A 13,684-nucleotide genomic window follows, 5' to 3' on the forward strand; every position below is an offset into this window, starting at 1 on the left:
AAACGCTACACATAGATCAAGATTTGGTCAAAATTGGTGCAGATTCAGGGGAGATACTATCCTAAGTCTGAAACATGGTGCCATGCACTGTCAATGCGAGTAAAATACATTGGAAAACTGCCAGACATCCAAGTGCAAGGTCAGGTGCATCACGTTTGCGAGGTGAATGGCAGCATGGCAGGAGCTCCACACAATACACCCATCGCCGCGCATTTTCGCCATGTCGACAGTTGAAAAGAGATCCACACGCGACCTCATGCAAGTCTGCAGTGATAAAAGTAGAAAGTCGTGCGATGTCGACCATGGTGTCGACGCGAGGGTATTCGTGTCATTCACACGGCTACGATGCGTTTGGAGCACTTCTTCAAAAGTACAAACAATGGGGCTACCACAAGCAACTCGAGCTCGTAGAGTGGTCGAAGGAGGGCAGCGAGGGGGCATCGACATCTGCAACGAGGGCCATTCGACCACTATGTCTGGCCACCGGTCTCATCTACGATATGCGCTTGTCGAGTTTGAATGAGACTGACATGCCGAAGCATACTCTCTTCGCCGAGGGGGAAGGCTATGTCTGGAAGGCTGAACTTCACGTGGCTTCACTTACATCTATCCCTTGAACTAGATTGATGCAATATGGATGCACGCACACACGTTCATCTTTTCACTTTGGGTACTTGTCTGAAATATTGCCATGGATATCGAACGTCCAGTGACCCATAATCGCGTACGACAGAGCAGACACGAGAGTTGTCTAGTCTATGTGAAACCAAATTTGGTTTCCTTGGCCCAACAGAAACGATCCAGGCCGCTCCCCGCCCTCCGATATCTCATCCCCTGTCTCCACTCTTGGAACAAGCCCGAGTTGGAGTTGCTCTGGGAGCAGCGAATGGACACCACGGCCACCTACCCATGCACTGCAAGATGACGCATGATCCCTCTCGATGTCGTAACTCAAGCCGCTCACGAGGAGAGCCTTCATGTCGTCGCGGCGTTCGAGCGTGCACTCGCCACTCGAAAACCCACTGGACACACTACAGGACCAAGTGTAGTGTTCATTTTGCGACTGAAACGAATGGGAAGTTCGCGCTGCGAAAAGATCGAACGAGATCGTCCTTGCGAAATAAAGTTGCCCGATCCTCGTACATGTCAACCCAAGATGACTTTGTTTCTGGCCCTTATCGTACCTCGCCGCCAACTACTGTGGGTTCTCTGCCAAGAGCAGTCCATCCCCCGCAGATAGAGAATTGAGCCAGAGTCTTGACAACATGTACGCCAATGCGACTCGCGTTGTAGTCTGGGGGAAGTTCTGGAGGGGGATGTCGACATGTTGCTGGTGATACACGAGAGGTCGTCTCCAACCCCACGGCAACACAAAAATCCGCATGTACTTGAGCGACTCTGCCTTGACTTGCGCCAGAGTTCTTGCGGCTGAGGCAACATCACGTTAGGCGTGAAGAGTCTGGTGTTTCGTTCTGGCGCAAAGCAAACACTAGTTCAAAGAAATTTTTCGCTTAACGTAGCTCGCCTGCTTAGGCTCATAATATTGAAAGTTTGGTCCTTTCCTAGCATGCAACCCCGAATCTTCAACGACGAATCGGCTGGGCATAACGATAACCTGCGCTTAGGCGTCGTCCTGCTTCAAATCACGGGGACATGCTGCTTGCAGGTGGTCTATGGTATGGATGCCGTCAACGGAGGCAGCTGCGGTCACCATCGCTGCCACGAGCACTGCAAGTGACGCGCATTCAATTTTTTCTGACGTTATATGGGCTGGAGCAAAGCCACCAACGACTTGGTTATGGTCCAGTTCAGGGAGGGCGATGCAATCGGTGCGATCGAGGTAGCACCAGGGATATCAAGCATTCGTTGCGAGTGGTTCAGGTTCTTGGTCGTGAGAGCGAATCGCTCTGCATCAAAGTCTTGTTACTGGGTGGTGCGGCGTGATTTGGCTGCCAGAGTGCACTCAAATGATTGTGCATGTTGTGAGCCATTTGTACTTGGCTGTGAATGGGCGGAAATCGAAACAATTGACAGCAGTACGCAGGTGGCTCTACCGCATCAATTTCTTACTTGCCGTTCGTGATGGATTGTTAGGGATATACGATTACTCAATGCACTGGGGGGTTGCCCACTTGATGCACCTGCGTCAGGAGTCGGAGAGAGTTCTGCCCCGCTGTGCAACTTCCCAGCATGAACTCGAACGGTTGTGCTTGGTAGCCAACTCAAATGAAACGTCACCAGCGCATCCAACACTTTCGCAAAGGAAGGCACTCCGTGAGCGGGCATTTCAACAGACGAAACTCTGAACGACCTTTCCAAGAACTCAACTAGTCTCGCCTCGATGGATCTCACCATCTCGGACGGTCAGACAGGCTGCTGCAGAAATGCAGTTCAAATCAATCTTGTCGTTTTTCATTTGGAATTCCTTGCCATGTCTTGTATCGCCAACTACTGGCGAATCTTTGTCCCCGTCAAATCGACGGCGGAGTTGTCTGCAGAAGAATGGCTGTTTGTGGTCCCGTGGGGACCCAACGACTTCATCACATCTTCATGCGTCCGCTTCACTCGGTGGCGGCTCCTGGTCATGTCCATCTTTGGTCACGTCTGCGTTGGCTCGTTCTTGGCGTTCAACACACTTGTGGATGGCCTCGACGTGCACTTTTACAGCCACCACACTGGCGACACCATCCAAACGATGCTGCTCTCGTTTGTATTTTTCGGGTTCAGCGCTGCATTCATCGGGCCCTTCGTTGAAAACCACCCGCCGCGAACGAGCCTCGCCGTTGGGACGAGTCTTGTTGCAACGGGGTACTTTCTATCACAGATGGCCGTCGTCGGTCGAAGCCCGATCGTCTTGACCATTGGGTACGTGGACTCGTCGTGTAAACAGTGTCGATTCCGTTCGTTGGGTACAGGTTCAGTGCGTTTAGCGGGACTGGCTTTGGCGTCGTGCTCATAGCCCTCACGAGCGGCGTGCAAAAGTGGTTTCCCGACTGCCGTGGTCTCGCCAGCGGATTGTGCATGTTCGGTCTCGGCCTTGGGTTCACTGGCTTCACACTTTTCTACACGTGGCTGTTGAAGCGCATCGGTCCGTACGATCCTGTTCAAGACATTACTGCTATCCCGCACGTGTTTTGGAGTTCAGGTTTGTACAGGAGCTATCCCCCCGCAGCCCTCTAGCCTGCGAAGCCCATTCACCAGCCTGCCCTCATAGGTATTGGACTCGTGGGTGTGCTGGCAGTGTGTGCAGCAGTGGTGCGAACGCCGCCTCCCACATTTGAAGTGAATGGACAAGATATTCATTGCATTCCTGTGAGCCGTGCCCCCCGTCACGACGTCATTCACGACGAATTCCTGAAAGCAGGTGTTGCTAAAACCGTCCCCCTTAACGGCTTCTCACGGGGGACCTTTGAAGGGATGACTCTGGTCAATTTTAATCTGCTCCAAGAGCCCCATGACGCGATGACCGATGTCCGCTACTTCCAGCAAGTGAAGGCCATGACATTGCTTCAGTGCATCACGTCGCTGGATTTTGCCTGCCTGTTTATTGCGTTCGCCGCCAACTCGATCCCTGGTATGCTCTTTGCGAGCGAAGTGTACGACATCGCGGCGGGCGTGTTCAGTCAGTCCAGCAGTGCCGCCAACCACCTCGTCTTACAAGGATTCGGTACGTCCAACTGTTCAACCAAGTCATTCACGTTCTGCCATAGTGGCCAACTCGATCGGTCGCCTGGTTTGCCCCGCCATCTCGGACCTCCTCATCCGAGTCTTTTATACAAACCCAGCCTTTGCACGCAAAGCAGTGTTTGTGGCGCTTTTGACAGCCCAACTCGTCGCCTTTGGATTCGTCTCGGACCGTGCCACAATGACATTCGAGTCGACCAGTGTCGTGGTAATCGTGGTCGTATTTTGCTCTGGTGGTGGCTTCGCCCTCCTTCCGTGCTTTATCACCGACATGTTTGGGGTGTACCACACCGCAACAATGTGTGGACTTGCGCTGACTTGCTGGTCCCTTCGTTCTGTGGTCGTGGGGTATGCCTTCCACGCTTTCCAAGTCACGCCAGAGTCGCTTGGCCACCAGTTCAACGCGCTCTTGATTCTTGTGGCTGTCGGGTGGGCAGCATCGCTCATCGTGCGTACAAACACCATGGACCGGTTCTACGTTGGGTATCAATTAAGCCTGTGCGGCAAGGTCGTCGTTCGACTTGGCGGAGGTGGCATCCATCTGGACGAAGGAAGCATGTCAGTCATGGAGACCGCTCGGGAGCGCGTCTCAACCGTCAAGTAGCAAGAAAGCCATGCAGTGGAGGCTAGCTTTTTAAAAGGGGGCTGCGATCGGCCCCTCCGTCGATTGTTGCTATCTAATGTCCACGGTGCGCTCCAAATGTAGTAAAGAAACGAGACAAAATGACGATGTTTGTGTAAACAACGTATCATAATAAATGCAAATTGAACAATGAATTACCAGCACATTCTCGCGATGTCTTGTGGTATTGTGTAAGTCAGCTAAATACGACAACATTGTGCCTTGCATGGACACAACGATATGAATTGTGAATTGATAGCTTTTCGTAAAAGGACGCGTCATTGCGAGAGACCTGGCGCGATTTTGAATAGTCAACCATGTTTTAGAGTCTATTTGTATGGGCAGGTCCAGATGATAACTTAATGTGTTTGTTTTCGTTCAATTTTCTGCAGTGCAACGTTATTTGCATTCATGGAGGTTTTACCTGTTGCCATGTGGTAAAACTAAGTTGAGATTGGTTTTAACGTCAATCATGTTAGGTTTTACTTAAATAATCATGACGTTTAACAATACAACGTCGATAACACGTCAATTTGACCCAATGCAGAGTCTTGGAAGACACCGAGAAAAAGCGCAGTGTTCATCATCATCATGCAGGGCATGTCAGTTTCCATGCGCACCGCACGGGGTGGAAAGTTTCGGATATGTCCACTTTCGACATGTCAACTTCATTTGTCCCGCAACGTTGCTTTGTGGGATGCGTGGAGTCAATGAGGAGGGACCGCGTAAGAGTGAAGACTCGTACATGCGGTTAGTGTTGGAGGAGTCGTCGATGGCCTCGGCATCGTGTAAACCAATTATGGCAGATGGAACCTGTGGAGTCGATGTGCCAAGAATGGAGCCACGTGACTAGAATTGGGTTCGAAATCTTTTGCTGGCGACCTCATCAAACATGTCGACGTTTGAGGTGGACGACACTTCAATCTGACCGTTTTTTACCCCCAACTGAATCGCTCGGGCGTCATGTCATCGAATTGTCATCGTGGAGGCTGCCAAGGGAAGCTGTTGGTTGAGTTTCGCGCATGGCACAGACTTGCTTTATTAAGTCAAGGTCGAAACATCCCGTCGAGACAGAGATTACTCGGTCGCCGTGGGAAGTTCCTGAGAATACGTAGAGACTTCTCCAAGAGCCCCCGATCTCCCCCGACGTTTTCAAACCAAGAAAACAATTGTAGCAGTGTTTAAATCTCTTGCACCTATCGTCATGTCGTGCTTGCTCAACTACTGGTCGATTGTGGTGCCGTCCAAGTCAGTCAACCAACTCATAGCCGAGCGATGGCTCATCGTATTCCCTGTCAGCACGACCGACTACGCCCGCATCAACATGATTTCGTTCTCGAGGTGGCACGTTTTTGGAGTTTGTTTTGGGACCCAGTTTTGCTGCGGCTCCCTCTACGCATTCGTCTTTATTTCGGACGCACTCGACATGTACTTTTATGGGAAGCCCTCCAAGCAGTCGTACCTGATCGTGCTGAAGGCGTATATATTCATGGGAGTTACTGCCGCCCTGCTTGGACCGATGCTCGAACGCAGGGGCCCCCGCGTCGGAATGGCAATGGCAACCATTCTGCTCACCGTCGGCTTTTTTGTGTCGCAGCTTGCCGTCGTCATCGGCAACTCGATGCTTCTCGCGTTCGGGTACAGTGGTTCACCTGAATGGCGCCTAGAAGAGTGACGCGGTTGGTGTGGTCTTTGTAGTTACAGCTGCCTCTGCGGCATGGGCTATGGCATTGCCATCATCACAACAATTTCAACGGTTCAGAAGTGGTTTCCAGACCTGCGTGGCCTCGCCAGTGGCTTGTGCCTGTTGGGCTTTGGTCTTGGGAACGGTATGTGCAGCCTGGCGTACTCACGACTCCTACATCGCCAATCGATCTATGCCCCCACGATGGATATCGACGGAGTCTCCAACTTGTTTTGGTCCACAGGTAGCTTCCCCACTTCCGCCACAACGCTGGCCCCCGTCGACATGGATGATCATAGCTCGTAGGGGTGGCAATTGTGCCGATGTTCGTCCTGTGCACTCTGGTTATCCGCACACCGCCCATGTCGTTCTCCATGAACGGCCAGGATGTCCACTGCGTCCCCGTCAACATGGCGCCCGACCCCCGAATCGTCCAAGACGAGTACCTGAAAGTGGGTAAGGAAAGCGACAGCGTACTCGATCGGTTCGAACAAACGTCATAGGCATGACTTTGGTGAACTTTTCGGCCGTCCACAGCGAGCTGGAAGGCACGGATGGCCTCTACTTTCAGCAAGTGCGGGCGATGACGTTGCTGCAGTGCATCCTGTCGACGGACTTTTTGTTTCTGTACGTGGCGTTTGCGGCCAACATGATCCCGCTCCTCGTCTTTGTACCGCAAATTGTTGCTCTGGCGGCGGGTGTGTGGCGCTTGCCACCGAGCGAAGTCAACGCTGTGCTCATCCAAGCGTTTGGTACACTTGCTTACATTCGTATCTCAGCCCCACACTTGCAAATGTAGTCGGCAACACGCTGGGGCGGTTCCTAGCCCCGTTCATCTCGGACGGCCTCGTGCGTTTACTTTATTCCAACCCAGCGTTCATGCGAAAGATTGTGTTTACGGGGCTCTTGTCCATCCAAATCGGCGCGTTTGCTCTTGTAATCCACGACTGGCACGACCCGAAACGAGTCCAATGGCTGGCCAGCGTCGTCACATTCGCGTCTGGCGGGGGCCTCGCCATCATGCCTTGCTTCATCACCGACATGTTTGGCGTGTACCATTCTGGCACGATTTACGGCCTGATCTTGACCAGCTATTCTCTGGGGGGCGTCGTTGTGGGGTACGCGACGGCCGCAGCATCCGGTCTCGTCACGGTTGAAACGTTGTACCAGCAAAGCCAGACGATGCTCGTGGTCGTGATCTGCGGCGTCACTGCCATGCTGTTTGTGCGAACAAACTCGTCCGACCGATTTTTTCACGGGTACCAGTACAGCGCGTGCGGCAAGGTTCTCGTGCAAATCGCATTTCCGAGGCCGACTAGCGAGACGTGCGCCGATGACGACAGCAGCGTCGTGATCCTGGACGAGCAGCCCCCCACACCCATGTCACTGCCCCGTACGTTTACCCTATGGAACGAAGATGTGGATGGGGCAAGATACAAGATAGCTTTGTAAGTCGTGGCATGACTAAGTGCCCAGCGATTCGTGAAACGAGTCAGTGTCTCGGTGTGGCCTGCTACAAATCAAGGGGATGCGATCGCCATCTGTGGTGATGGGACTGGAGATGTGAGATCAGACACTTTATTTCATGGGGCTGACGCCTCACCTACCGCACGAGGTATCGAGTGCAGTCCCATCTCGTAACTTCGCTGCAAACTATGACGTCGGTAGCGCTTATTTATCCCGCCTTCGAGACAGCAAGCTTGACCTAGCCGTTGTCGTGCTGGTCGAGAACATCGTACTCATCCATGCGCTCGAGTTTGCCTTGGAAGCCACACCCACAACTATACACTCTCGCAAGGTACTCATGTGGATGGGAGCGCGCCCCACCGACTCCAACGAGCCCATGTCCCACGACGTTGAAGTGGATTCTGTTTCACTGCGCAGGTCATCACCACCCATTGTGATTATCTACACCACGAGTACGGCATGGAGTGGTTGTGGAGGCGGCCTCGCAGACGAGGCGAACTCACGGCGGGTGCAGCACTGTTTCGGCTCGCGTACGGCTCGTTTTCACGTGCTTCCCGCCAGCGTATTTCGCGGCGCGTCGATGCCGCCGTGACCGCGTTTCGGCGACGAAACCATCATCATGCTGCTGCATGGCCATGGCGCCACATCGAAAATTGCCTCGACCATATGCGCTAGCTCGCGTGCAGCGACCATCCGACATCCCCCATAGCCCCCTCATTCGGTACAGAAATAGTGCGAGTCGATTTCGAATCGTGGGGATCCATGCCAGGGCAATTCACCAAGTCCCACGTTATGCAGGTGAAGCGCGCAATCGGGGGCCGGTTGAGGCGTTCCATGCCGCTGCGAATCGGTATAACGTCATGATACTGCGCATGGTTTCTCTGCTCAGCCACGCAGTGGCAATATTTCGACTGCGCTCTCGGCTCAGCCATCCACGAACTAGTGATCCGAACATATTATCACACGTTGGCAATCTGTCCTGACGTTGCTGGTGGGTGCACATTTTGACACGCGCGGTATGAGAGCGAGGTGGATGCTGTGGCCGCGACGACGAGTCTCATGATGACCATGCATCGCCTGCGGGCGAGCCGATCGTCGACTGTGGAGATGCAAAACTATGAATCAACCAAATTGGCGTCTTGCGAAAAGGACCAGGGGGCCACTTCCCTCTTTGCGTGAAGTGCTGGCATGGCGACAGTCGCATCGAGCCCTCGTGAAGGATGCTCGGGACTCGTCACGCTGATCTGGTGGCGCGCACGCTGAAGATGTTCGACGGTTGGGTTTCCGTGGCTGCGACAAAAACTCCACTTGGTTTCGTTGCTCTTGCTGTATAAAATGTGTTTCGGTGATATACTCCAACATCTACTAACATCCCAAGTTGGATCACGGCGTATGGGTGATATTCAGGCAGCGCCTCACAATGTGCTGAACGGCGATCTGCCTAGAAACAACGGGGGGGAAGCTGGGAAAGCTGTGCCCGTCTTCGCCGCACTGGCATGAGCCGTGCCTCGACATTCGCGTTCGCTGGGACTCTTTCCCGTTTGGGGCCGTGCTGCATCGCTCGTCTTGGTGGGCAAACTGTGCCGAAGTCACACAGTGTCGGGCGTGTACGGTGCAGAGCCGCGGGGTTTCTATACGCAGTTGGCCCTGGCGTGGATTGCGCATGATGCCATCCAAGGATTTGCTCATCTATGCGAGCGTGCCGGGGGGCTCGTGGTGGGCCCGAGAAAGGGAATGATGGCCCTCGTTCCATATCTTGGTCTGGCGACTGCGGGGCTGTATACATGTTTGAAGAGCTATGATACTCTGGGCCCACGACGGGCTCGACCACATCCCTCTGTCGAAATGGAATGGAGGGTGCAACTGCGAGGTGGCCACATTCAACTTTCGAAATCCGCTCTCGCGGCGCTAAATCAACTCGAGCCATAACATTTTAAGTCTGATTTCAAAGTAGCCAGCCTCTGGCGCACCACCTAACGGCCGCTCAAAAATGGGACCGCCGAGAGTCTACGACTCGGCGTTCGACGAAGCACGACACTTTACAATTTCGAGCATGCACCTCACGTCGCCGCATCACCCGATGAGCCCATCCAGCAACCACACGTCGGACGACGACAGCGCAGGAACGCGCGAGTTGGCACCATTCCTCCGCACCTTGCGCACGCTGCTCACGTCCGAGAGCGACGACATCATTCGGTGGACGCCGGACGGGCTAGCGTTTGAGATTGTTGACATGGACGCCCTCTCGACATCGGTCCTGCCACATTACTTCAAGCACAGCAAGTACTCGAGTTTCCAACGACAGCTCAATTACTTTCATTTTAAAAAGTGGACCAAGAGCCTCGTCCATGTGTGCACGTTCTCGAACCCGCACTTCACTCGCGACAACCCGCTCTTGAGCCTGTGCATCACGCGAAAACGGTCGCGTAAAGATAGCAGTGCTGCCATCTCCGACGCCATCCGCACCACGTCCTTGTCGCGCTCTCCATCCTTCGATGACTGCGATCTCCTGACCGATGATGATATGGAGTGGCTTTTGTACTTTGAGCGGATGGACGACACATGCGCCGCAGGCCAAAGCGCGCTTCGCGACGAATGGACGGTCATGGAGCTCTAGATGTTCGCGTATGGTGGAGGTTGCGTGTGCAAATATTTAATACTAGCTGTATACAGACTGCACTTTCGATGCCATGGCCAGACTCCGTTGCGCGCTGACCAAGTGTGGAGGAGAACGCTGACGTGGTAGCTTCGACTGTTGAACCTGTGGCGTCCATTCGAATTTCAAAGTAGTAGGTGGTTTCGGTGCCGGAGGAGACCTCTCACGCGGCGTGTTTATGTCGTGTCGGGTCTTTGTCCATGCTCGCAGCGAATTTGTGTGGCACCCATCAGCGAAATTGACGAGGAAATCACTCTGCTTGTATTTGGACAAGTCGTCCAGGTGACGCCGTTCTGACGTCGTCAACGTGGCACCCCACCGCAACGATACATTCCAGTCCCTTCGCCGCAAATGATCCTCCCCCTCCCTGAACGATTCAAACGTCGGGCGGCATCCCCCCACCCATTGCATGCGACGTCACGAGGCCTGTGGACGCTATCGATGGATTCGCCTGACATGTCGAGCCACGGCGGGTCGTCCCTCGCAACGGGTAAACTTGATCTCGGCGGTCGGTGCCAGCCTGCTACAGTCGTACGCAACGGCGCCGTGTTACGCTCTGACAAGGGGATGTGCTGCCTGAATTGAAAACTAGGCTGATGCAGGGAGGACGGATGCACCAACCCGAGAGCAGCCTCGACCCGGAACTGTGAGCTTGTCTGTTCGTCTTGCAGCGGTCCATTGCCTTTTCAGACGTCACCATGGCGTCAAACTTGTACCATGCGCCTTCCATTCAGTCGCGTACCGCGGCGTGGAAAAACACGCAAACAGATCATGTGTAGCCTGTGCATACCGTGCACGAGCTGGCCATGGCACTGAACAGAAAAGCACGCCGGGAGAAAGACACCGGCATCGAACGCTTGGAACGACGACCCATCCCCGATGCAGAGTCCATGCGCGGGCACCCCTCATGCAACCAAGAAAGACCCTCGATCCTGGCGCAAATATATACATCGACGACATATATCTTCCATGTATTCTCGCGATGCGTATCCCGCACCAGGCTTCCGTGCTGATTCGGCTGGTACCTATGGCAAGTGTACGTACCTGTGGCATCACGCTTGTCGTGGGCCATCTATTTCACATGCCATACTTGTCAAATAGTATCATTTGGACAAGTGGCACCTGTACAAGGAGGTACTCGCCGAGTGATTCTCGCAAGCGCGAGCTACTGCACCTGATATCCTAGCCCACTCGAGGTCGAGTCTGATGGCCTCGTCTGTTGCCCTCCATCCACGAACGTGGTGCGGCAGTTCGGCTTGTTATCTTTGCGCGCGATCTGTCGCCTTGCGACCGTCGCAGATGCAGCACGTGCTGGCGCGAGTCTGGCTCGACGCGGCTGTCTCGTCAACTTGACGGCCACCAAGATGCCCGTGCTATTTCGAAACGGTTGGACTATATCCAAACAAATGGCGTGCGATGTGTCCCTTGGGTCATTTTCAAACTCGCGCAAGCAGGAACGAGGCCATGGCGACTCGGCTGCACTCGATGCCCGTGTCGACGGTTCCATCGTCGGCCAGCCCCGCGCCGTTCCTTGTCACACTACGCATCATGCTCGAGTCAGAGAACCCCGACGTGCTGCGGTGGACGCCCGATAGCAAAGCATTCCAAGTGCTTGACCTGGCGCGGTTCTCCCACTCCGTCTTGCCCAAGTACTTCAAGCACCGCAAGTACGCCAGTTTCCAGCGACAACTCAACTACTTTCACTTTAAAAAGTGGACCAAGCGCCAGTCCAAAGTGTGCACGTTCTCGAACATTCACTTTTGCCGTCATGACCCCGCCCTCGCCATGCTCATCACGCGGAAACGAAGCTCCACCAACGGCAGTACTCACAACGCCAGCCTTGCCGCTTTTTCAAGCAGTCGGAGCAGCCGCACGTCCAGCGACATGAACGATGACCTAGACGTGTTGTTGGACTTCAACCTCCTCGCGCATTGCTTACCGCCCGTGGCATTGGATTTGGAGGTTTGGTGGTGACCGCCACCCTCGAAACAACTACAAACTTTATACACATTGGACTGCCTTGGCTTGACCAAACAGTGCAGAGGCCGCCAGCGACCTCCACTACAGTACTGCACTACACCACTGGCCAGGAGCACTACCACCCATGGAGGAGGGTATGGGGGCTGCACCGACGGCATCCATGGGTCGCCGCACGACGTCACCTGTGCTCGATCGCGGTGGATAGAGTCGGCTGCCACAACTCTCACACTGCCACTGCACCAGGTTCACGAATTCTCCGGGACAGAAAACCTCCACGAGCGGTCGACAATATGTCAGCATGACATATCATTGCTGGGAAGTCGCTCCGGTGAAAAAGATGGAGGGGGCGTTTAGCGGGTCACCCAGCCAAGGTACACATGTGGGCAGTCGCGTGGGGCAGTCGCGTGGGACAGCGATCAGGACAGCGACTATCATCCCGCTCTTTCAGCGTCCTTGGCTCAGGGATGTGCCTTTCATTGCGAGGAAGGGATCGTGCCAGCCTCATAATGCTTCGTCCTGTGTCAGTCTATCGACAGTCGAATGGGCGTCATGCGGAAATGGAAAAAACAAATGAAAATGAAGCGATTATGAGAAGCATTCTTGTAAACATGCGACGACCATGTCGTGCTCGATACAGGTCAGGTCAAGGCACGGCTCCATGAGCGGATCATACGTGCGGTCCCGTTGCCGCTGGCGCAGGATGCATGCTCGGAGGTCAGGGAAGTCTCGAACAAAGCACTCGTGGGAGAACGTGCACACTGTCGACCGGCGCTTGGTCCACTTTTTAAAGCCAAAGTAGTTGAGTTGGCGCTGGAAGCTCGAGTACTTGTTGTGCTTAAAGTATTTGGCCAACACAACGGTCGTGAACAAGTCCATGTCATGAATCTGGAACGCGCGGCCGTCGTCGAGCCATCGCAGCGCTTGCGGCTCATTCTCGACGATGGACGAGAGAATCTGGATGAACGGAGCGACGTCCGGTGACGCTTTGTGCGACATATTCCTGGGTGCGTTTGCGCGGGCGAACAAAGTCGAAAGTGGCTGGCGGACCACTGTGATCGAGCGAAACTCGAGTACCCCGCTGGTTAAACTAGTTCAGTCGGGAATTTCTGAATGCTGGTCACGTCAACCAGTCCTAGCCATGTCCTCTGTACGCTGAGGAAGGTACAGCGCGGGAGCCAGGTACCACACTAAATTGCACGAGGCAGCAGCAGTGGCATCGCCCTTTTTCGCGCCGCAGACACAGCAGTGGGGCCCCAGCATCCAAGAGCTCGTTCTTGTACCCTGCCTCAGCCGTCGTTTCGAACCAATGTAACCATTGGCGAGAGATCAACTTTTGCATGTTTTTGCTGAGTCTCCTCTGGTCAACATAAACACGTGTACTAGTACGGCGGATCCTCGCTCCGTAATCGTGTTTGTGTGAGCGCCGGCGTCCGCACAAGATCCGCAGGAAAGACTGACCATCGTATCTCGCCACTGCCGGCAGAGACATAAAAATAGGTGGGTTAAGAGCCGCGGATGAGCCACGACGCGAGGTGCCCAGTTGGACCACACAAATACGATCAAGTAGTTTCTAGCTTGCTGCTGTACGCGT

The 13,684-nt window shown here is 54.2% G+C and overlaps 5 protein-coding genes across 5 annotated transcripts; 4 read left to right on the plus strand and 1 right to left on the minus strand.

Moving 5' to 3' along the window:
• Positions 1 to 2,431: 2,431 nt before the first annotated feature.
• On the plus strand, positions 2,432 to 4,453 carry H310_12473 (hypothetical protein; the record flags this gene model as incomplete). The annotated part of the gene is made up of 5 exons (XM_008879528.1): positions 2,432 to 2,865; positions 2,916 to 3,145; positions 3,215 to 3,364; positions 3,416 to 3,667; positions 3,711 to 4,453. 5 exons carry the CDS (start codon positions 2,432 to 2,434, stop codon positions 4,286 to 4,288), a joined length of 1,644 nt encoding a protein of 547 aa, XP_008877750.1. The 3' UTR covers positions 4,289 to 4,453.
• Positions 4,454 to 5,510: 1,057 nt separating this feature from the next.
• H310_12474 (hypothetical protein) lies at positions 5,511 to 7,442 on the plus strand (the record flags this gene model as incomplete). Its single annotated transcript, XM_008879529.1, has 5 exons — positions 5,511 to 5,944; positions 6,005 to 6,234; positions 6,297 to 6,446; positions 6,494 to 6,742; positions 6,790 to 7,442. 5 exons carry the CDS (start codon positions 5,511 to 5,513, stop codon positions 7,440 to 7,442), a joined length of 1,716 nt encoding a protein of 571 aa, XP_008877751.1.
• Positions 7,443 to 9,510: 2,068 nt separating this feature from the next.
• H310_12475 (hypothetical protein) lies at positions 9,511 to 10,135 on the plus strand (the record flags this gene model as incomplete). Its single annotated transcript, XM_008879530.1, has 1 exon — positions 9,511 to 10,135. One exon carries the CDS (start codon positions 9,511 to 9,513, stop codon positions 10,072 to 10,074), a length of 564 nt encoding a protein of 187 aa, XP_008877752.1. The 3' UTR covers positions 10,075 to 10,135.
• A 1,428-nt stretch (positions 10,136 to 11,563) lies between these two features.
• On the plus strand, positions 11,564 to 12,235 carry H310_12476 (hypothetical protein). The gene has a single exon (XM_008879531.1). The coding sequence runs from the start codon at positions 11,578 to 11,580 to the stop codon at positions 12,085 to 12,087; it is 510 nt and encodes a 169-aa protein (XP_008877753.1). The 5' UTR covers positions 11,564 to 11,577; the 3' UTR covers positions 12,088 to 12,235.
• A 443-nt stretch (positions 12,236 to 12,678) lies between these two features.
• H310_12477 (hypothetical protein) lies at positions 12,679 to 13,089 on the minus strand (the record flags this gene model as incomplete). The annotated part of the gene is made up of 1 exon (XM_008879532.1): positions 12,679 to 13,089. The coding sequence occupies one exon, from the start codon at positions 13,087 to 13,089 to the stop codon at positions 12,679 to 12,681; it is 411 nt and encodes a 136-aa protein (XP_008877754.1).
• Positions 13,090 to 13,684: the final 595 nt, after the last annotated feature.

Source organism: Aphanomyces invadans (genome assembly GCF_000520115.1).
Source record: "Aphanomyces invadans strain NJM9701 unplaced genomic scaffold supercont1.39, whole genome shotgun sequence".
Lineage (NCBI taxonomy): Eukaryota > Oomycota > Saprolegniomycetes > Saprolegniales > Verrucalvaceae > Aphanomyces > Aphanomyces invadans.

Excerpts from the sequence above, each read along its gene's own strand:
- H310_12476 (XM_008879531.1), top strand. The coding sequence starts at position 11,578 with ATGGCGACTCGGCTGCACTCGATGCCCGTGTCGACGGTTCCATCGTCG.